The following is a 23,683-nucleotide window of genomic DNA, read 5'->3' on the forward strand; positions in this document are numbered from 1 at the left end:
CAAAATGCTGCAAGGGGGTGTGAAAGATTAGGGACCAAACAACCTCTGTATATTTGCTTGTAATACTCTGCATTTACTCTAAACAAAACTAATAAAGTCTGTATTACAGCTAACTCTTTAAGTTTCAATAGTTTGGATTTAATACATAATTCATTGGTATGTTCTCTTGAATCTACATTGTGAACTATTCTTACTGCTCTCTTCTGTAATATAAATAATGACTTTATGTTGCTTTCATACGTGTTACCCCACACTTCCACACAGTAACTCAAATATGGTAGGATGAGTGAACAATATAATATTCGCATAGAATTATAATCAATAACATTCTTTGCCTTGTTCAAAACAAAACTCTCTTGGCTACCTTATTTTTTATGTACATTATATGTGGCTTCCATGTCATTTTCTCATCCAACATAATCCTTGGATTCCTTTGTCAATACATAATGCCACATTGTCCTTCTCTCGATTAGTAAATATCATACATTTCGTTTTTCCAAATTTAGGGATAGCTTATTGTTATTAAACCATATCTTAAGTTTACACATTTCATTTGTAATTTGGAATACAGAAATTTGTATCGACAGCAAATAAAACAAATTGCAATATGTTTGACACTTCACATATGTGACGTGCTCTCACAGAATCAGTCGGATGTCGCAATTGCTCATTTACATAGAATACACCTTTTCTGTCAAACCGCGGATTTTTTTCACTTTTTTTTCTTTTCTTTTTTAACATTATTCTAATAAAACAACACCTTGGCTTTCATAATATGTATATATTATTTCTCATTTCGACTGGGAAATATGATTTTGAAGCGTAGCAATGAGAGATGGGGGGAACAATAATAATAATTAAGTCGCAGTTTTACTGAAGCGTCTCCTCCCGTCTCGCCCTGCCAATCTTCTCTGACACATGACACAGCATGGCAACAAGAATAACTATGAATGATAGGCTTGTTTGTTTGTTTGTGTGTCTCTTGATTGTCCAATCAATGAGTGTTGCTATACAAGTCGCGCGAAGGAGGACTTCTGTCAGAGCTCACGGTCAAGTCAACGTTATGCTTATGCTGGCCCAGCCAACACGTTAACGCTGGTATCGATCGGTCTACACTCTACATCTGTATCATCTGTTTTCTTTTTAGATTTGTATTCTATTTTAGTTAATAATGGCATCCCGCGATCCGGACCGGGGTGAAGAAGATGTAATCGCTCGGCTGTTAAACAGCAATGCGGTGCTGTCTGCAGAGTCTGGTGATAGATGGCGCCAGCTTATTAGTGATTATTTTTTTGCACCGGGACCTGATCATATTGATATTAATAAATCAGACTCGGACTCATCCAGTGACACTGAGACCTCAGATTCAGACTCTGTGGGACCGCTGCAGCTCTCGGTCTCGGATAGTGATGAAGAAGAGACGAGCGAGATGGAGCGAGATGGAGAACCTCTTTTTTTAATAGACCCGACAGCTGGAGTGCTTCAAAGACTACAGGGCGAATACGCAAGTGTTGAGGTTGGATGCAATCTCGAAAAGGCTCGTTTATTTGCTTGTACCTGCAAGCTTAACAAAGGGCAAGCCTGCTGTACGCGGTTTACTCCTGAAGACATGGTGAAAATGCGCAACCAGATTCAAGAACTGACTGCTGGTAAGAACTTATCCACTTTGCGAGAGAGAGAGAGAGAGAGAGAGAGAGAGAGAGAGAGAGAGAGAGAGAGAGAGAGAGAGAGAGAGAGAGAGAGAGAGAGAGAGAGAGAGAGAGAGAGAGAGTCTATCTCTCTCTCTGTATCTGTGTGTGTCTCTCTCTCTGTATCTATCTCTCTCTCTGGTGTATACCAGCTTGTTGCTGCAGGGTTTGAATTGTTACTAGGTGAAAGAAATAACATGTGAAGATGTCAAATTATTCTATTTGCTCCGTGTGTGTGTGTGTGTGTGTGTGTGTGTGTGTGTGTGTGTGTGTGTGTGTGTGCAAGAAACAGAGCGAGTGAGTGAGAGAACTTGATCAACTTCAGAACTGTAGACTGTGATAATGCTGCACATAAATTGTGTGTGTGATGTACATGTATGTTTTTAACTGATGGCAGTGAATAACGGTAATTTTGGTGTCATGTCCCAGGTGAAAAACACATGTTCCTGTTAGGAAAGATTAGCAGCACCATGAACCTCTCCAAAGACACTTTATGTTCCAAAAGGAAAGATCAGAAGGAGAGGACGCATCAGAGGACGTCTTATTTCATAGATGGCCAACAAATATGCAGAGAAACATTCAAGTTTCTTCATGTGTAAGTATTATTTTTGTATTAAAGACATTACCCGGTACTGGGTCCAACTTTAAAAGCATGCTGTAACATTGCCCAACAATACATTTTCTGAAAGCTACAAGTGTTTTGTTTTAGAATATAATCACCAATGATTACTTACTCTTGTGACAATGATAAATAAATGCATTATATTCTATTTACAAAAGTTAAAAACTAGTCTAATGTCATTCATAGATTTCCTTAACGATCATAACAAACTCCCCTCTGCATCCTATACAGTTCATTGCTTTGTGTTTGCACAATAAATAGATTGTTATTTCTCACGTTCTTATTTGGCTTAATGTCCATGTTTATGTGTTTCAGAATTTCACAAGACAAGCTCACGGCAACCATCAAATTTTACAAGGAGTATGGTGTGGCTCCCAGGATAAAGAGGGGTGGGGGTCGCTTGGCCAACAAGAAGGTGCTTCTATATGAAGACATCACGAGGATCGTGAGATTCATCAGCAACTTTGCAGATGACTGTGCCATGTCACTCCCAGGACGCATTCCCGGCTTCAAGAGGGCAGACATCCGTGTGCTTCCAACAACGGAGACTAAGTCCTCTGTGTGGCGGAAGTACAAGGCGTCAATGCATGAAACTGGTGTGTATGTCTTAATATTTTCTTTGTCTTAAGATACTTGTTATTATGACTGCAGACATACAAACAGGTGACAATTTTTTTTTTATTATTAAAGGAAACACCAGAAATGTTACATTTAACACACACATAAATTATACATACTCATCTATCAATATTTTATGAATGTATATTTTTTGTGTTGATACAAATTATTCAAAATGAAAATAAATGCTTTCATTGCATTTGATTGATTAATTAGTGTTATTTGACAATAATAATGATTAATGGCTCATTATAAATTAGGCCCTTGATTTGCTTAAGTGGACTACTGCTACTACGAACCTGTCTTATTTTATCACTGTGTGTTCACTGTTCAGGTTATCGTGCTGCTGGCAACAGCACTTTCCGGAAGATGTGGTGCCAACTTCTGCCATACATTGTAATTGGCAAACCAATGACGGACCTCTGCTGGCAGTGTCAAAAACACAACGTGGCCATATATCGGAGCTCCAACCTGCCCGAATGTGTGAAGTCTGCCAAACTTCAGAAGCAGGAGGAACACCTACGCCTGGTGGGAAAGGAGCGGGACATCTTACGGGGGATGACCGACAGATGCAAGGTGGTGGTAGAGGATCTCTCTGCTAAGCTTGGCCCTAACCCACCATGCAGTAGAGATGTAACTGTACATTACAGTTTTGACTTTGCACAGCAGGTTAGTTTAATTACTGTAATTGAATTATCACCCATTTGTAATTTACAATATTCTTTCATTCAGCTGATACATTTCTTCATTTAATGTTGCAGGTCCACTACCCCAGTGACCCTCTTCAGCCTGGCCCAGTATATTTTCTTGTGCCAAGAAAGTGTGGAGTATTTGGTGTTTGTTGCGAGGGAGTACCCCAGCAGGTAAACTACCTGATCGACGAGGCCCACTGCAGCAGCAAAGGGTCTAATGCAGTGATCAGCTACCTCCACCATTTTTTTGCACACTATGGCCTTGGGGAGAGGCATCTGCAGCTGCACTGCGACAATTGTTCCGGGCAGAACAAGAACAGATACATGCTCTGGTACTGTGCTTGGCGCTGCATGGTGGGCCTGCATGACACCATCTCACTGAACTTCCTCTTGGTGGGTCACACCAAGTTTGCCCCTGACTGGTGCTTTGGGCTTTTCAAGCAGAAGTTCCGCCGCACACCTGTCTCCTGCCTTGAAGACATCTGCTGGGCAGTGAGACAAAGCACAGTCAGCGGTGTGAACATCCCGCAGCTGGTTGGGTTGGAGTCTGGGGAGGGTTTGGTGCCATCGTATGACTGGCAAACCTTCCTATCCCCCAGTTACCGCCCACTACCCGGAATCAAGCGGTTTCACCACCTCCGCTTCACACACCAAAAGCCTGGGGTCGTCCTGGCCAAGGAGTTCCAACACTCACCAGAGCAAGAGTTTGAGCTACTGCGCCCTGATGCAATGGTGAGGCAGGAAGATCCATGTCAGCAGGAGAGGCCAGGACTGGATGCCAAAAGGCAATGGTACCTCTTCGACAAGATAAGAGACTATTGCACTGAGGAGACCAAGGACATTACATGTCCCCGACCTTCTGTCCCTCGGTCAGGTGTGTGTGAGTGAGTGAGTGTAGTGTATGCATTTGTAATGGTGTGAAGAATGATGTTCAGCTACAGTATGTTAGTAATACCGTTTTAGTATTGTTAAATTGTGAATAATTTGGGTCAAGCAGCCATTGTAAATAAAAGTCCTTTTATTTAATGTACAAGTGCACCACCTACAGGTATGAAAAAGTCAAGGCTTTTGTGGTGCGATTCATAATACCGGTGCATTATGGTTAACCTACAGCAGAAAGATGTCTTCAACTGTGAGTAAGATGCTCTGCTCCTCGCTCCGTATAGAAAAACTGTTAATACTATAATTTAAGTGATCACATGGAAAAGTCATCAGTATAATTTTATGACTCACTGTAACTTATGTAGACCACAATTAGTTCGCTGATAATTTGTGTAAATACCTTTATTACTGACTGAGAGGTGACGGAAGTGCACGCTGCTTTTATGCACATGTTGCTAGTTGCTAATGTGCATTTTTCTGTTCTGTAGCTTGATGCAAGCTGGAGCGAGCGACCGACTGTATTGTTTGACCTGCTGGTTGTGTGTGTCCCATTCACGGGTACAGTTATGTGAAATGTTTAGGTTAGTTTAGCTTATAGTTTTGTTAACGTGACTGCTGTTACTTTTTGTAAACTGAGGGTGGCAGCATAACGTCATTGATATCCTTGATGCCATGTTGAAAAATAGCATGGTGTTTGTTGTCTCGGGCCAAGGCGTTGAAAATTACTTGTATGATCTAACGTTAAGTGTGTGTTCTCAGATTTCATCCTATGTACGTGTTTTCCCCATTGAGGGTCCCTGCAGGATATTACTTTGAGATCTACTTGCATGTCCCAGACATTCTGTCCCTCGGGCCAGGTGTGTGAGTTAAAAAAAAAAAAAAAAAAAAAAAAAAAAAATGTAATTAAATAAATTTATTCTAATTAATTAACTGAAAACTTTGAAGGCTTTTTTCTCCACAATAAGGTTTTGCTAACATCCGATATGTAGTAACTAACTATTGTAATAACTTGCTTTATATTTGGAGTAGAACGGTGGTATTGGTATCATTGGAAAGCTAACATTCTCCTCTTTCCATTGGTGTATACATCTCAAAATGTGTTTTCGGGTCAATGTGACTGATTTTGTAAGAGCAAGTCACATATATCATTAATATATAAAATAAAAAGTAAGGGCCCCAGGACTGAACCTTGAGGGACAACACATTCAATATTCATACATTCAGATGTGTAACCAGAGAGTTGTACATATTGTTGTCTATTTTCAAGATAGCCACTTAACCAGTTAATCGCCACCCCCGCTCACACCGCATGTTTGTAATTTAGAAATTAAAATGTGATGATCAATCGTATCAAATGTTTTTTTAAGTCAATAAACACCCCTATTGTGTTATCCGCCTCACATATTGTGTAATTCCTTTCATCTACGGTTGTGGTTATTTCTTCATATATATTCATTAAGGCTAAGGCTGTAGATCGATTTGCCCTGAATCCATACCGACTCTCACTCAGAATCTAAGAATCTAAGAATCATGAATCAAGAATCTTGGAAAATTGTGAAAGCAAAGACACTGGCCTGTAGTTGGTAAAACTGTGTTTGTCCCCAGATTTAAATAGAGGAATAATAATTATTTGAAAAAATTAATAGAATTATCCCACAGGGATAAGGTTTATCTTATCTAAGTGTGCTACTGTTTAATAGTGTATAGGGACATAGTGTGTAATAGTGTAATATTGTCATAGGGTAGTCCTATAATAGTATGTAATAGTGTTATATAGTGTAATATTGTGCAAATGTGTAATAATGCAATAGTGTAATAGTGTGTAATAGTGTAATAGTTTAATACATTATTTTTTTCCCTCAAACAGACATGTTCATGTAACTTGCATCAATCCAGTTTTCAGTCACCTTTTCAGTCACCTTTCAGCCAGTTGAAGATTTGTAGCCTGGTCCAGAGTTTTTTTTTTTTTTACCTACCAGATAATCTGTAGCAGGTTAAATGTGAATAAAACACATTGAAAGCCAGGTCAAGAGGCTAAAAGTGAGGTTGGGTTTCTTTTTCAGAAACAAAGTGCTTTTTTTCTTTGATTGTCAAGGATAAACATAAATTATAGACATCTAAAATCATGAAACAGGTCGATTTTTAGTAGATTTAATCAATAGTCAGAAGGATAATGCTATTTTAGTCAAGGGTTGAGATATATCACCCCCATGACACATCCCTATTTTGTAAGACAGTTTGATGTTGTAATTACAGTGATTAGGTTCGCTTGCCTGTATACATTTTTTATCAATCTGCTTTTGGTGTATTTTTTAGGTGTTTGGTTATGTTTTTATCTGTCCTTTTGAACAGGTCTAGCTAAAAGAGGAGATTTATGATCTCAAATGACTAAGGTTTACCAATTGTCATGCATGAATTTCAACTCTAACGTGTTACATAAGTAAAACAGACTATTTGCAAACACCATTGTATCTACTATAGACAGTGTGTATTTATATTTTAGCTAAATGTAAAAAACATGAGAACACAATCCTAGTGAATTCTGAATTTGATGTTTATTGGTTGATTGTCAAGGATAAACATAAATTATAAACATCTAAAACCATGAAACTGACTGATGCACTTAAAACAGACATGTCAACATAGTTTTTTACCTGTTTGCATAATGATAACTCTATGATGAATTGAAAATGGGGGACCCTGATGTAAACAAGACGAAAGTCTTTCTCTGGTCTGCATCCCCTTAACAATTGTATGTATTGAGCTGTACTGTACTGTACCCATTCTGCAATCTGTTAATAAACTTTTCAATCAATCAATCAAATAAGGTATAAAAACAAAATGCTTCAATACAAATGTAATTTTTTAGAAGTTTAGTAATATCAAGCCCCAAATGTATTTTCTTTTAACCTGATCTAAGGTACATTATACAACTCATTTATGAATTACTTTGCAACGTCTAGTTTTTTTTAGCCCCCCAGAGTTTTATGCTCTCAATATTATGGATATGCATTAAATCCTACACACGATAGGAAATATTCAATCAACTCAAAGATGATGGTTCTAAGGTAAATAAAATGTAATTCACTCACCATAGTTAGTGTATAGTATGGCTAACATGTATGAAAGTTGTTGATACAATATTATAATTCATAATTCAATTCAAAATAATTACCGGCGAGGTTGTTTGATTTTTATCCCGATGATTGAAGGAAATTCATTTTTAAGAACTATTTAACGTGAAATATCTTAAAGATGTATTTGTATTCAATATAACCATGAAAATAATGCAATGTTAGGTTTTACTGTGATTTTTGTTGTGGTTTGACACCGACCCCAAACGCAACGACACAAGAGAGTAGGATTCAGAGTTGCCAAAAACAAGGGCTTGTTTATTAAGACTAAATAAACAGCACAGAACTGGAAGAGTTCAAACAAAGACTGGAATACAAGCAAGGATGAATGTTGCTGCTCTGCAGCTTCTCCCGGGATGGTAGTCAGGGGAAGCAGACGCTGACGTCAGAGCCGCTCTGCAGACTTCTCTCGGCAGAATCTCCGAGGTGGTTGCGGGACCGAGAGAGAGAGAGGGAGCGAGTTAACTCTGAGTGCAGGTGGAACAGAGCAGGTGAACAGGAGAGGTGACTTGTACCCGAAAACAGAGTTATCCAAGTGACTGAATCTTCGGTGTAAATACACACTGTGAGTAACGTTCCAAACACAATCCCAAGTGATAGATATCTTCGGTGCAAAATAAACACTGTGAGCGAAGTCCCAAAATACAAATCCAATGTGATAATATCTTCGGTGTGTAAACACACAGTGGGAGATGTTAGGCCAAAATATTATCCCAATGAAACAATCCAAAAAGGCTAAACGCTGGGTGAGTGACTGTCTGATAAAAAGCTGGAAATCTTCAGTGTTATATAAACACACGAAAAACGGAATTGGATCAAAGACAGTCATAAAAAACTCACCCAGGCGTTGTGCGTAAAGAGCGTTGGAACAGAATGGAGCGAGCGCGTCGCCTCGGGGAAAGGGTGTCCAAGAGGAATGCTTCTTGAATATCCTGGAGGCAAAGCACAGGGAAACAACAGCAGGCAGCAGGAACGGCGAATGCAACTGAAATATCAAAACGATCCAACAAAACTTGAATGGGGAAACGGGGTATAAATAATACGGGAATGCTTAATTGACAAGCAGTGACAGCTGAGGGATGTGATTGATAAGCGTGTGGACGGGGGAGAACCAATCAACGACGTCTCTGGGAAGAAGCGTGTGAATAGGGGAATGAAATGATTAACAGAAAACAAATGGAAAAGGGCGAGTAGGCTTAAAGGAACAGAGCGAGTAAGTGAGCAAAGGACAAAAACCTCACAGTACCCCCCCCTCCACGGGAGCCACCCGGCGACCAGGCCGACCCGGCTCGCCAGGATGGGCACGATGGAAGTCAGTGATCAAGCCGGGATCCACGATGAGCTGCCGGGAGACCCAGCTACGCTCCTCAGGGCCGTAACCCTCCCAGTCCACCAGGTATTGGAACCCCCGGCCCCGCCGACGAACGCCCATCAACCGGCGGACCTGCCACTGGGGGTGACCATCCACCAACACGGGAGGCGGAGGATCAGGAGCTGGAGGCATAAGGGGACTGAGGGAGACGGGCTTAACCCGGGAGACATGGAACACAGGGTGAATGTGCATGGACGCAGGAAGTTTCAGGCGCAGGGCCGCCGGACTGAGTACCTTCAGGACCTCGAAAGGTCCGACGAAACGGGGGTTGAGCTTCTTGGCCGAGGACCGAAGCGGGAGGTCCTTTGCGGAGAGCCACACCCTCTGCCCAGGGAGGTAAGTCGGCGCAGGAACCCGGCGCCGGTCGGCACCACGACAGGCGCGCTCAGATGTCCGGAGCAGCGCGGTCCTGGTGATCTCCCAAACTCGTCGGCAGCGGTCGAGGTGGTCCTGCACGGAGGGAACTGCCACTTCCGCCTCCTGTGCGGGGAAAAGAGGGGGTTGGTAGCCCAGGGAAACCTCAAATGGTGAGAGGCCGGTGGCGGAACTGACCATTGAATTGATGGAGTATTCAACCCAGGGAAGGAAACGGCTCCAGGATGTCGGTCTCTCGGCTGCCACACACCGAAGAGCAGACTCCACGCTCTGGTTCATCCTCTCCGTCTGTCCGTTAGTCTGGGGATGATAACCAGAGGAAAGACTGACCGTCGCCCCCAACCCCTTGCAAAAGGCCCGCCATACCTGGGAGGTGAACTGGGGCCCCCGGTCAGAGACGATGTCCTGGGGAAACCCATGAAGGCGGAACACGTGGTGAGTCAGGAGGTCCGCCGTCTCGGCCGCCGAGGGAAGCTTGGAAAGGGCCACGAGGTGAACCCCCTTGCTGAATCGATCCACCATGGTCAGAAGGCAAGTGTTCCCCTGGGAGGAGGGAAGACCTGTGACGAAGTCTAGCGCCACATGTGACCAGGGACGGCTTGGAACGGGAAGTGGCTGTAAGAGCCCGGAGGGTGCCTGGTGTGAGGCCTTGCTGCGGGCACAGACCGCGCAGGCCAATACGAACTCCTTGACGTCGTTCCGCATGGTGGGCCACCAGAAACGACGAGCCAGGAAGGAGAACGTGCGATGGACGCCAGGGTGGCAGGCGAACCGGCTGGTATGGCCCCAAAGCAGCACCCGGGACCGGACAGAGTCGGGGACGAAGAGACGATGAATCGGAACGTTGCTTGGAGCACGCTGGAAGCGTAGGGCACGTCTAACCACACCCTCGATGCCCAAGGTGATGGCTCCAACCACTCGGGCCTCCGGGAGGATGGGAGTAGGGTCCTCAGAGGGTGGAGCCCCCTTGGAGTGTAACCGGGACAGGGAGTCGGCCTTCGTGTTGCGGGAACCGGGGCGGAAGGTCAGCGAGAAGTCAAACCGACTGAGGAAACTGGCCCATCTCGCCTGCCGACCGTTGAGGCGCCTTGAAGCGCAGATGAACGTCAGGTTCTTGTGGTCCGTCCAGATGGTAAAAGGCTCCTCGGCCCCCTCTAGCCAATGACGCCACTCCTCCAACGCAGCCACGACCGCCAGCAGCTCCCGATTGCCGGTGTCGTAGTTCCTCTCTGCAGGGAGGAAACGACGCGAGTAGAAGGCGCAAGGATGTACCTTCTGGTCCGAAAGAGAACGTTGGGATAGGACAGCGCCCAGTCCTGTATCCGAGGCGTCCACCTCCACAATGAACTGTCTCTTGGGGTCAGGGTGGAGCAGGATAGGGGCGGAAGTGAACCTCTTCTTGAGGGAGCGGAACGCAGCACATGCCGCTGGGGACCAGTCGAACGGCAGAGCGGGGGAGGTCAGCTTGGTAAGTGGCTCCGCCACTTGACTGTAATTCCGGATGAACCTTCGGTAGAAGTTGGCGAACCCGAGGAAACTCTGTAACTCCTTCCGAGTGGTGGGTTCAGGCCAATCCTCCACAGCTTGGATCTTGCGAGGATCCGCTCGGGTCAAGCCCTTCTCAACGATGAAGCCCAGGTAGTCGACGGAGTCGGAGTGGAAACGGCACTTCTCCGCCTTGATGAAGAGCCGATTGTGGAGGAGGCGCTCCAGCACACGGCGGACATGCTGGATGTGTTCCTCGAGGGTCCTGGAGAAGATGAGGATGTCGTCCAGGTACACCACCACGAACACCTCCAGCATGTCACGAAGGACGTCATTCATGAGTGCCTGGAATACCGCCGGGGCGTTGGTGAGGCCGAACGGCATCACTGGGTACTCGTAGTGGCCCCTGGGGGTCTTGAAGGCGGTCTTCCATTCATCGCCCTCACGGATACGGACAAGATGGTAGGCACTCCGGAGGTCCAGCTTGGTGAAGACGGAGGCCTGGGTCAGTGGCTCGAAGGTGGAGTTCATGAGAGGTAGAGGGTACTTGTTCTTGATGGTGATCTCGTTGAGCTGGCGATAGTCGATGCAGGGTCGCAGGTCCCCATCCTTCTTACCAACAAAGAAGAAACCGGCCGCCACCGGGGAGGAGGAAGGCCGAATGAGTCCTGCTTCCAATGACTCAGAGATGTAGAGATCCATCGCCTTCTTCTCCGGAACGGTCAGACTGTAGAGGCGGCTGCCGGGAAGGGGAGCCCCTTGGCGGAGGTCGATGGCGCAGTCATAGGGGCGGTGAGGTGGAAGGGCCTGAGCCCTGGATTTACTGAAAACCTCCAAGAGGTCGTGGTACTCGGGAGGTATGGACGAGAGGTCCGGAGGCGACTCACCAGCGGGCCTCCGGGGCGGGGGACAGGACGCCGCCTGCAGACACAGGGCGTGACAGGAGGAGCTCCAGCCCTTGATGGTACCGGAGGACCAGGCGATGTGGGGCTCGTGCAGCGCGAGCCAGGGCCTACCCAGGACCACCGGGACAAGGGGGGATTGGGTGATGAGGAACTGGATTCTCTCGACGTGGTTCCCAGCGATGGTCAGCACGACTGGGCCGGTGCGTTGAGAGATGTCGGCCAGGCGGTGTTGGTCCAACGAAAAGATCTCCAAGGGCCTCACAAGGTCCTCAAGTGGAATGTTGGCTCGGGTAGCAAACTCGAAGTCGAGGAAATTCTCGTCTGCCCCAGAGTCGATGAGGGCCTCCACCGTGGCTCGTTGGTCCCCCCAGGCCAGGGTGACGCTCATCAGATGGTCAGGTGGTGCGCGGCTCTGGGAATGGGAAAAACGGCTCACCAGGATTTCCCGGGGTCTCGGCGAGCCTGATCTTTTGGCCGGGTGGGGCAGTCGGCGATTCGGTGTCCCTCCCTTCCGCAGTAGAGGCAGAGACCGGACCTGAGCCTTGCCTCACGCTCCGCCTGGCTCAGATGAGAGCGTCCCAGCTGCATGGGTTCCTCCTCGCGAACCGAACGGGAGGACCCGCTACCACCAGTTGTGTTGAGGACAGGGCGTCCAGGAGTGACGTCATGCGGTCCAGGAGGTAGCAGTCGGGTCCTCTCGCGCCTTCTCTCCTGGAGGCGTCCGTCGATGCGGATGACGAGGCTAAACAGGTCCTCGAGGGAGTCGGGCACCTCCCGGGTAGCGAGCTGGTCCCGGACTGCGTCACTGAGCCCCCTCAAGAAGGTTAGGTGAAGTGCAGGGTCGTTCCATCCACTCTCCACCGCCGCCAGTCGAAACTCCAGGACGTAGTCAATTACCCTGCCGCTCCCCTGTCGGAAGGTCCCCAACCGGGCTCCAGGGTCCAGACCTCGGGCTGGATGGTGGAACACTCTGCGGAGTTCCGCCACGAAGTCTGGATAGGAGAAAACAAAATCTGCCTCCATTGCCCAGGAGGAAGTGACCCACTGGGCAGCATGGCCTGAAAGCAAGTTCGTCATATAGGCCACTTGGGACCCTCTAGCAGTAAAACGGCTTGGTTGATGACGGAAAACCAACTCACATTGCATGATGAATGTGGCACACTCCTCGGGATTGCCGTCGAACAGCCGTGGGACGGAGAGACGGGGTTCCCGAGGTGCGGGATCTGCTGGGGCTGCGGGGAATGCTCCTGAAGGATGTGAGGGAAGTAAAGCATTAACGGTGTCGCTCAGCGAGTGAAGCTGAACGAGAATACCAGATTGTTGTCCCGCCAGAGCGGCCAGTGACCCTTGAATAGGCAGGACCTGTTCCCTGAGATCCTGCACCGCAGCCGCAGCCCTCTCTAGTTGGTGGCTGTGATCCTTGGTCAACTCGACTTGAATAGCAAGTGCGGTTCTGACCCTCTCTGTGTCGGCTGGGGTCGTCATTTTGGTTGGATCGTAATGTTATGGTTTGACACCGACCCCAAACGCAACGACACAAGAGAGTAGGATTCAGAGTTGCCAAAAACAAGGGCTTGTTTATTAAGACTAAATAAACAGCACAGAACTGGAAGAGTTCAAACAAAGACTGGAATACAAGCAAGGATGAATGTTGCTGCTCTGCAGCTTCTCCCGGGATGGTAGTCAGGGGAAGCAGACGCTGACGTCAGAGCCGCTCTGCAGACTTCTCTCGGCAGAATCTCCGAGGTGGTTGCGGGACCGAGAGAGAGAGAGGGAGCGAGTTAACTCTGAGTGCAGGTGGAACAGAGCAGGTGAACAGGAGAGGTGACTTGTACCCGAAAACAGAGTTATCCAAGTGACTGAATCTTCGGTGTAAATACACACTGTGAGTAACGTTCCAAACACAATCCCAAGTGATAGATATCTTCGGTGCAAAATAAACACTGTGAGCGAAGTCCCAAAATACAAATCCAATGTGATAATATCTTTGGTGTGTAAACACACAGTGGGAGATGTTAGGCCAAAATATTATCCCAATGAAACAATCCAAAAAGGCTAAACGCTGGGTGAGTGACTGTCTGATAAAAAGCTGGAAATCTTCAGTGTTATATAAACACACGAAAAACGGAATTGGATCAAAGACAGTCATAAAAAACTCACCCAGGCGTTGTGCGTAAAGAGCGTTGGAACCGAATGGAGCGAGCACGTCGCCTCGGGGAAAGGGTGTCCAAGAGGAATGCTTCTTGAATATCCTGGAGGCAAAGCACAGGGAAACAACAGCAGGCAGCAGGAACGGCGAATGCAACTGAAATATCAAAACGATCCAACAAAACGTGAATGGGGAAACGGGGTATAAATAATACGGGAATGCTTAATTGACAAGCAGTGACAGCTGAGGGATGTGATTGATAAGCGTGTGGACGGGGGAGAACCAATCAACGACGTCTCTGGGAAGAAGCGTGTGAATAGGGGAATGAAATGATTAACAGAAAACAAATGGAAAAGGGCGAGTAGGCTTAAAGGAACAGAGCGAGTAAGTGAGCAAAGGACAAAAACCTCACAATTTTAGTGTTCACAGATAGGAATGTATCATTCACATTCAATTATCCAAATGTACCCTGAACAGACTTGTGAAGTTAGAGATAGGAATGTATTATTCACATTCAATTATCCAAATGTACTCTGATTGAGTCAAATTTACTCTGTGAAATGTACTCTGCGAAATGTACTCTGCGAAAGTTCCCTGCAATATGCAGGGTTTTACATAGACTACTAGCAAAAAACAATTCATATTGTTTCAGTGATGGCCTGGTTGATAGCTACATGTCTTATTTTTTATTCTTATTTCATTGTATAGTGAATCCAGGGGTATAGTGGAGCGATTATATTTTGTTTTTATAATATTTTATAATATCAAAACATGTCTTATGTTCTATAACATGTTCTTATATATATATACAAGGCTTATAGAATGCTGTAAAAAGAGTCCTACTAATATATTTCACTTAAAAAACTTGTACAGAAAGATAAATTTCCGACCCCCGGAGCCCTGTCAGAGTGTATACAGGTTCTGTACAGTATAACATATGCAAATCCCATATGGTCTAGCGGTAATGATGCCCTGCTTTCATCAGGGAGACGCGGGTTCGACTCCTGCTATGGGAATAACACTTTTTTCTATAACAAATGTGTTGGTATGTTTTATTGTAACTGTTTGTTTGTTTTTAGTGCAACACTACTGTCACCAACATCTAAGAAGGGTCTAGGGTTATCTCCTCAACACTAGGTCTGAGATGCATTTAAATCCTATTGATTGTTTTTCCATACTTTTGCAAGGATATGTATGACTGTGTTGCATTCATTTATTTTAAAATTTGGTGGACTTTATGGTATTTTATGGTTTATTTATGATTGTGATACTTCTTATTGAATTGTTTAAAGAATATGTGTTTAACCAGCGTATAGTAGGACCTTACAAATATGATTTGATCCCAACAAGTGGTGACATTTCGAAGTCTTTAAGGGATCACATTCACATAGCTGAATATAGTTGCACAACAGGATAATATTTGTATTATTACTAGGATGAACTTAAAATCATTCAAAACAATTATTACATAACAATTATTACAATGAAACGCAGATGGTTATATTATAAGTGTTTTATTAAAGAATATTACAAATCATGCTGCAACCTTTTTTATCAATAATATAAGCGTGCATAACATCAATAATGTGATTAATATCTAAAGTTTCTAAACACTTATGATTTTTCAGCTTAAAAGCCGTAACATCCACTATTACGGTGTATAAACACAACAGGTGTGCTCTGTTAAAATGACCATTCATATGATCTAAAATAGTAACTAAGCCGTTTTCAGATAGAAGACTTTCATCCTCTGAGAGTGTCTCTATCATATATTGCCAATTATTTAACAAGCCTTTCTCTCTCACCAGCTTCAACATATTTTCAAAAAGCCTTAAGCACAGGCTAACACTTTTGAAGGTATTTATTATAAAAAGTTTAACAAGCAATGTATAGCAAGGTACAATTTGAAAAATCTAGATTGTTACAACCGGCCGGTTGAGTATATAAAAGGAAGGATAAAAGTCAAGTCATTGTGCAGCAGTCTCGTCCGTCCAGTCCAGTCAGTCCAAGCAGAAGAAGTTAAAAAAGTCCAGTCTCTTATCTGTCAGGGTGTTTTATTGGTCCCCCAATCGACCAGTGTGGTTGTGGTGGTCGTCCTGCGTGCACGCTGTGTCTGTGTGTATTGGTCAGTCAGTATGTCCGCCGTGCATGAGTGCATGTAACGTAGAGCTGCCGCGGTATCGGTATTACCGCGGTATCGCTGTTACATCATGCCCACCGCAGCGTTGGGCTGAATACCGGCATCACCGCTGTTTTTTATTATATTATTATTATTATTATTATTATTACGCTCTCGTTGGGCTTGCGGCTCTGCAGATATACCCTACTTCTCTGTCGAGATTCCAAGCGACCCTATTGGGTACCAGAAAAGTCACATGAAACACTGCAGACCACTGATTGGTCAGAAGAGATACGCGTCACATGCTTGGAGCATCTTGCAGTGCGTTTACTTCCTGAATCTCAGCCATCACAACAACACGGCTAATAGTACGTTAGCTCCCACCGGAGACCCGAGTGGATTACCGACGCCGTCGCTCCTCAGGGAACGAGGCATAATGATTTTACTGCAACGAAATGTTATAATAAAAGCCCTTCGTTCTATACACTTGTCTGATTGAAAACTTTATTAACAGACCGCAGAATGGGTACAACTCGGCACGCTCTGAGCAAAGAAAGGAACTTAGATATTAATTGAGTAACGCTTGCCTTGCTATGTGGTCCGGTAAATACGAACGTGTAACTATACTAACGTTAATGCCACAAATCGAATGCCTTTGTAATCATAAGTAGTAACGTTATAATAATAAGAAGAAGAAAGGGTCGGGGGGGTAACCGGCGGGCGCGACACCGAGGGGAGACTTCGAATCAGTGTTTCACTTTTAATAACGAATGCGTGCATGCCGAATCCCAAACAATATTCATGCTGCAAAGTCATCCTCTAAAGATAGACATTTAGACTAGAGGCAGGCTATATGCTATATAAAGAGTAGACTACAAAAAAAATGCATTCAAACTTTTTTTTTTGTGTGTGTGCGGTAATACCGCGGCGGTAGGAAATATATTGCAAATGTGTGCGGTAAGGAAAACATCAATACCGCGGCAGCTCTAATGTAACGCACATTTACGTGTAAGTTTGTGCATGTGTGTCTCTATGATAACGATCTGTGATTAATGGAGACTGGACTATGTGACCACTGGATGACCTAGTCGTATTTTATTCGGCTTGTGGCATCTTGTTAATTTATGTGATCCGGCTTATCTAGTGCCGGTGAGTGCAAGGGTGTGTGTGTGTGTGTGTGTGTAGGTGTGTGTGTGTGACAGTGCGAGTGAGTGAAGGGGGAGGGCTGTGCTGTGTAGTGAAATGTATCAGTGTGTCTCCTGCAGTATTATGGAGAATCACTACGTGGAATTTAGTAATTATTTAACACTACGCGGGCCGATGTTAAAACTGAGTGACTAATCCATGATTTACACTTGTGCCAATTGCGTGTGTTTGTCCCTAATCTTTAGTATTGGCATTCATAAATCAGACGTCATGCTAATATGTCATGTTCTACGATACCCATTTCAGCGTGCGTTTGTGCGAGGCTCGCTCTCGCATTATTATTATTATTTCTACGAGGCTCGCTCTCGCATTATTAACGCTGCTTATACCGGCGAGGGGGCAAAACTAGCGTAGGCAGGGGCGGTCAGTGGCCTAAGGACAACTTGCTTGTGGAAAGTATAGATGCCCTCCGACCAGACGTTTGGATTCTTACAACCTTTAACGGCACGGTGGTCTTCTTACGACAGGGCTGTGAAATACCGTCAAGTGTTGTGGTAACGTCAGTTGGGTTGGTGTGTTGTTGTGCACTGGTTGAGCATGCAATAAAAATGTCTAACGTTATGTCGTAGTCCGGTACGTTTTTGGATACATAATAAGCCTCGAATAAGTCTCTGGGCAACATAATACGTCTCTAAATAACTAATAAGTCTCTGGGTAATAGTACTGTATATTTGCATATCGTATATGTCACAAATGTAACAGCAATATAATATGACCTGTATGTCATGTATGTCCCTGTCATAAAGTCATGTATGTTGTAAAAAAAAAAAAAAAAAAAAAACTCAGCTTGGAACTAGGCAAAATCTGCACCTGGCACGCTGACAACAAACTATTGATTGATTGATTGATTGAAAAGTTTATTATGCAGAATGGGTACAGTACAGTACAGCTCAATACATACAATTGTTAAGGGGATGCAGACCAGAGAAAGACTTTCGTCTTGTTTACATCAGGGTCCCCCATTTTCAATTCATCATAACATATATGACATACATGACATACAGATAGACAGTACTGCTACATCTATACATTTATGACATATCAGATTTGCAAATACAGTACTGTTTGTGATACAAAAGTGTCCAGAAAAAGAGTGTATATACATTTGGCGTATTGTGTGGTTATATGTAGTCATGTATTGTATGTATGTTTGTTGTATGTATGTATATAATGTTGTTGAACCTTAAAAAAAAACAATAAAACTATTTAAATAATAATATTATCAGATCTAATAGCCATCTCTCATAATTAGGCTACTTCTCTTCCCAGGATTAACAGGACGAACACAAATCCATTGCGCATCTCAAACTGAAAGCCCTGTCAAGGTAGAATAACTAGGGTTACGATGCCTTTTTGTTGTGGTCCAGTTAATTGGAACACGATTCCACTACATTCTAACCAGTAATACAATTTTGTTGGGCTTTAAATGGCTGTATATATGTCTGTACATTGTGCCGCTTTTATAATTGAATGACTAGATTATAATCCATTTCTTCTAAAGGGTTTTTGAGTACATTGAAAAGTGCTATACAACTAAAATGTGAAATTTCCTATTGAAGGGGCAGGACTGAGATCACCGATGTAGGCAAGGAGGCAACTTTGTGTCTTGGCCCTCTCCAAATTTCTAGATACCACTAACAAATACATGTACATTTAAACCCACCCATTGCAAAAAAATACTTTCTCTTGCATATAGACATTAGCCAAAAACCTAATAGGAACAGCTCTCTCATGACAGAGTGTGTGGCCTCTTATAAGAGCCTTTGTTGGAGGCAGGTGAGAGTATAAGAGTCTGTTTTTTTTCTAGCTCTTTCTAGCTCTGGTTTAATTAACCTATATAGTATTACTTTAAGCATTCATTATTCTTCATTGAAAAATAACCAGCAGTCACCTGCCCAGCGTCTACCCAGCCCCGCTGCCTGTTATCGCGGGATCTCCCGACGGCCAACTTACCACAAGGACGGTTGGTGGCGAGAGCAGGCCCGCCATTTGGATAAGTACAGCGGCGCTCTGAGTGCTAAAACTTTATCGGTAGACATTTTCTCTGTGTGGCGCGGGCTCTCTAAGGGCGAAGATTAGTAACACGTAGGGAGAGAGAGAGAGCCCCCCCGCATCCGCATGCGCAGCAGTGCAACACACAGTACAAGCCCCGACGCCCCGCCCACGCACTGCAACACACAGTACAAGCCCCGAAGGCCCGCCTCACACACAGTGCAAGCCCTGAAGCCCCGCCCAGACGTATGTGGCTGCAGCACTGCAGATTTATGCTATTGTCTGCAGCACTGCAGATTTACCCTACTCAGACCAGAGGGCGTTGCTGCTTTAATTATAGTATGCAAATTTTACTGCATGGCTTCCTGTAAGCGACTGGTTGAGCTCAGAGTCAGTGAGCATAGTGGCGCAGGATTATGGTGAATAGAACCTGCATTCAACTCAGCAGCAGGCTTTATCATCTGGATAATCACAATAATCAAATGATGATGTGAACACATATTATGCAGGTTCATTATTAGGATCTGAATAGTCGACCTCGACTTCATCACATATCTCTATACCTTTATCCTATACCTTGTTTATGAGTTTGTTACTCCGCCTACACCTCCCACGATGATTGGAGGACTGGTCTTTTGGACGCTCCGCCCACAAAACGTCTTTCCTGATTGGGTGAGAAAACACAAGCCTGAAGATAAAAAACGGCTCTCCAACTCACTGTTCATTTGCTAACTGGCTAAACGTAAGAGAATAATAAACATGTCTGGAAGAGGAAAGACCGGAGGAAAGGCCAGAGCTAAGGCCAAGACTCGCTCATCTCGCGCCGGGCTTCAGTTCCCCGTGGGTTGTGTCCACAGACTGCTGCGTAAAGGCAACTATGCTCATCGTGTTGGAGCTGGTGCCCCGGTCTATCTGGCGGCTGTGCTCGAGTATCTGACCGCTGAGATCCTGGAGTTGGCTGGAAACGCTGCCCGTGACAACAAGAAGTATCGTATCATCCCCCGTCACCTGCAGCTGGCGGTGCGTAACGACGAGGAGCTCAACAAACTCCTGGGAGGAGTGACCATCGCTCAGGGTGGTGTGCTGCCCAACATCCAGGCTGTCCTTCTGCCCAAGAAGACCGAGAAGGCTGCCAAGAAGTAAATTATTTAGCCTCTTCGACAAACTCCACAAAGGCTCTTTTCAGAGCCACCCACTTCTTCTTGAAAATGCAATATTTCCGTTTGTCAAAATACAATATGGTTGTGTAACTTACGTTGTTACCTCGGACATACGTGTAAGGCGATAAACACGTAATGCATAACATTTCACCGTGTCCACTAATTGGTACAGTGCTTAGAAGTAATGTTTAATGTATTGTCTGTCTGCAGTGTTTTTGTGCGTGTTTTGAAGGCTTAACGATATGATATATAAAATTATAAATGGCATGTCATAGCGGTCAAGTGATGATTAATTTGAACTGAAAAAAACATTAAGGGTGGTGTGCTGCCCAACATCCAGGCTGTCCTTCTGCCCAAGAAGACTGAGAAGGCTGCCAAGAAGTAAATTATTTAGCCTCTTCGACAAACCCCACAAAGGCTCTTTTCAGAGCCACCCACCTCTTACCGAGAAGGCAATAACTCTTGGCTGCATCCTATGCTGCAATGTCTACTCCTACACTAACGTGTTGGGGCTCACTCACCAGGAATTTGAGCTATTGAGCAAATCTAACCATGCCTATAATAGACTAGTTAAATGTACTGCCATTTCTGTTTTACTTTCTACCTGGGAGCATGACTTAACTAATGGTATTTGACAGTCAAATCACCTCCTGCTGAATAGTATTATTCTGAATTTGTCATTGTCCCATAAAGAATAATTATGTGGAGAAAAGTTTAGCTTCTACAATAATTACCTTGTTTGACTCCTTAGATCCGATTTGAGTGTTGCATTGGCCCCCCACAGCCAAATGAGTGTTTTAACTTTTGTAACTGAGGGGTACAATTCCCTGACTGTATTACTAGATATGATACTTACTACCACTACCTTTGTACTTAATATTCGGCCACCCAGTACTCTGCATAAATATATTATGATGAACACTGTCACGTAGATGAAACGGATCCAACACAAATGTACGAATTAGAAATAGGTCTTTATTTCTACACAGCGATGGTGTGTAGAGCAAGCACTTAATCAAATCAATCACATTTATGAATGGGAATTAGTATGCACTTTTATGGCAAGAGTATTCGTCGGTATATCAATAGAGAATGTCCAATCTCTGAAGGCGCAGGTGGTACATATACGACCTGGAATAGTTTAAGGAATAACAGCAATGATACTTTAATGATTATAGGCTGGATACACTAGGGGGGGTTAATCCGGTCGCTTGTAAGCCGACAGGAGTAGGAGGGGGGGGGGGTAGAATCCGGCTGCCTCATCCGGCCAAGGGTATCCCAGGTGAACCCACTGTAGTGCCGTTCAATGCGCCGGCGATCCTTGGACCACAGATGAAAGCAGGTGGACTCTTTGTGGGCCGGCGTCCTCCGGTCCACGGAGGAGAGACGTGAAGCGACCTCGTCTTGCAGAGCGTCTCCTCACCTTGCGTCCTCTCCAGGGGGGGGGGGGTTCCAACACACGGCAGTGTCGGGGGTCTTTATCCATGGAATAATCAACGTATACAAAGCATAATCCGTGCCTGGGAAGGCGGGCTGTCGTCGGTAGAATAATCCGGTATACAGGTCCACTCGCTCGTCGGCTCTGGGGCTCCTCGGGTGCAGCTTCACGTGGGGTCAACCACCCTGGATAAGCAGCCAGTTCTCTGCCCGAAACGATGGGGTGCTGACTACGGTAGTATTCTCACCGCACGAAGCACTATATATTAACAGACTATTATTAGCTTAATAGACTACGTCCAACTCGACGATATAGTGCCAAATATGACTATTCAAATATTAATATACACGATGTCTCAATACCGATGGTAGGCGAACTTGGCCTTACTCCCACACGTGGCGTCGCGGGGAGGCTTTACGTCTGTGACTCTATTGGAGGGTAAGAAACTGGACTGAAAAGAAAGTCCTACTTTAGTAGCGCAGTATATATACGCACTATGAACAAATAGTCCCATTAGTGGTGCGGTAGCCAGATTCCTACGCGGAACTAGGACTTGTTCGTACATGTTGAGCGGTACGTTTGAACTGGGTCTGGGAGGTATGGCAGCCTGGCACCAAGGTCTCGACCAATAGTAGAATGGAGACTATTATGGGATGTTCAGTAGGCTAGAATGGATATTCCATGCATATTGTACAAGGAATATACAAGGGATATCAGGGAATATTAGAGAATATACAAATACAATTAAATATATATAAATAAATATATATATTCGGTTTAATCTGGCCCTTCACAACAGCCACCCCCTGATTGGTCCCAGACCTAATCAGTTAAGCAGAGACAGATTAATCGCGTTGTCTATTTACACATAAGGGTTTGCTGTAGGGGTCAGTCAACTTCACAAAGTCATAGGGTTATAGGGTCATGGTCATCATCGATTGTGTCTGGGAGTCGGGGCAGTTCTATGAGCCTCGCCACGGGACGGGTGTAAGTGCGACCCTGGACAAGCACTTCAGCTGCTCGGACCTTGCCGTCGGCACCGGTGATCACTTTGCTTACGCGGCCGGCCGGCCACATAGCTCTGGGCAGTGATTGATCAATAATCATGACGACTGTTCCTTCTGTCAAATTGTCTCTCTCCTTTACCCACTTCTGGCGGGTCTGTAGAGACGGTAGGTAGTGCAGTAGGAAACTGCTCCAAAACTTGTCGGCTAATACTTGGCTGTACCTCCACATTCGTCGGCCGTTCGCTTCTTCAGGCCGGTACATTGTCTGGGGTAATGCAGGATCTAGCCGCCCCATCAGGAGTGTGTTGGGGTCTGCGGAGATAACAGTGCTCAATCCACAGAACACAGGCTTCTTATTTTCCACCTCCTCTGGACTTGCTTCCCTCGGGATAGGCATGGGCCACTATCCTTCCGGGAGTCTTAGGAATGCGGGGCCGTCACTGTAAGCATTGTGACGGGTGAGGTCATCCAGGGGCATCCCCCGGGTGATGACGTCAGCTGGGTTCTGTTTTGTATCAACGTAGCGCCACTCTGTTTCTCCGGTTAACTCTTCGGTTAAGTCTTGAATCTCGGTGACTCTGACTCCCACGAAGACTTTGTACTTGCATGAGTCCGATTTGATCCAGGCGAGTACTGTCGTGGAATCTGACCACAGGATTGTTCTAGACACCGGTATGGTGAGCTCACGTTGGATGAGCGTGGCTAGGTGCGCTCCGGCTAGGGCTGCGCAGAGCTCTAGGCGTGGGATAGATTGTTGCTTGCGTGGGGCTATTCTCGAGCGGGCGAGGACAAATGCTGTGTAGATCTCTCCCCCCCTTTCTTGGGCCCGCAAGTAGGCT

At 45.1% G+C, this 23,683-nt stretch overlaps 1 protein-coding gene across 1 annotated transcript; it reads left to right on the top strand.

Moving 5' to 3' along the window:
* Positions 1–19,998: 19,998 nt before the first annotated feature.
* On the top strand, positions 19,999–20,382 carry LOC311240613 (histone H2A-like; the record flags this gene model as incomplete). The annotated part of the gene is made up of 1 exon (XM_084329186.1): positions 19,999–20,382. One exon carries the CDS (start codon positions 19,999–20,001, stop codon positions 20,380–20,382), a length of 384 nt encoding a protein of 127 aa, XP_084185312.1.
* Between the last annotated feature and the right edge of the window lie 3,301 nt (positions 20,383–23,683).

This window comes from Notolepis coatsorum (assembly GCF_963971535.1).
Source record: "Notolepis coatsorum genome assembly, chromosome: 14".
NCBI classification, from domain to species: Eukaryota; Metazoa; Chordata; class Actinopteri; order Aulopiformes; family Paralepididae; genus Notolepis; species Notolepis coatsorum.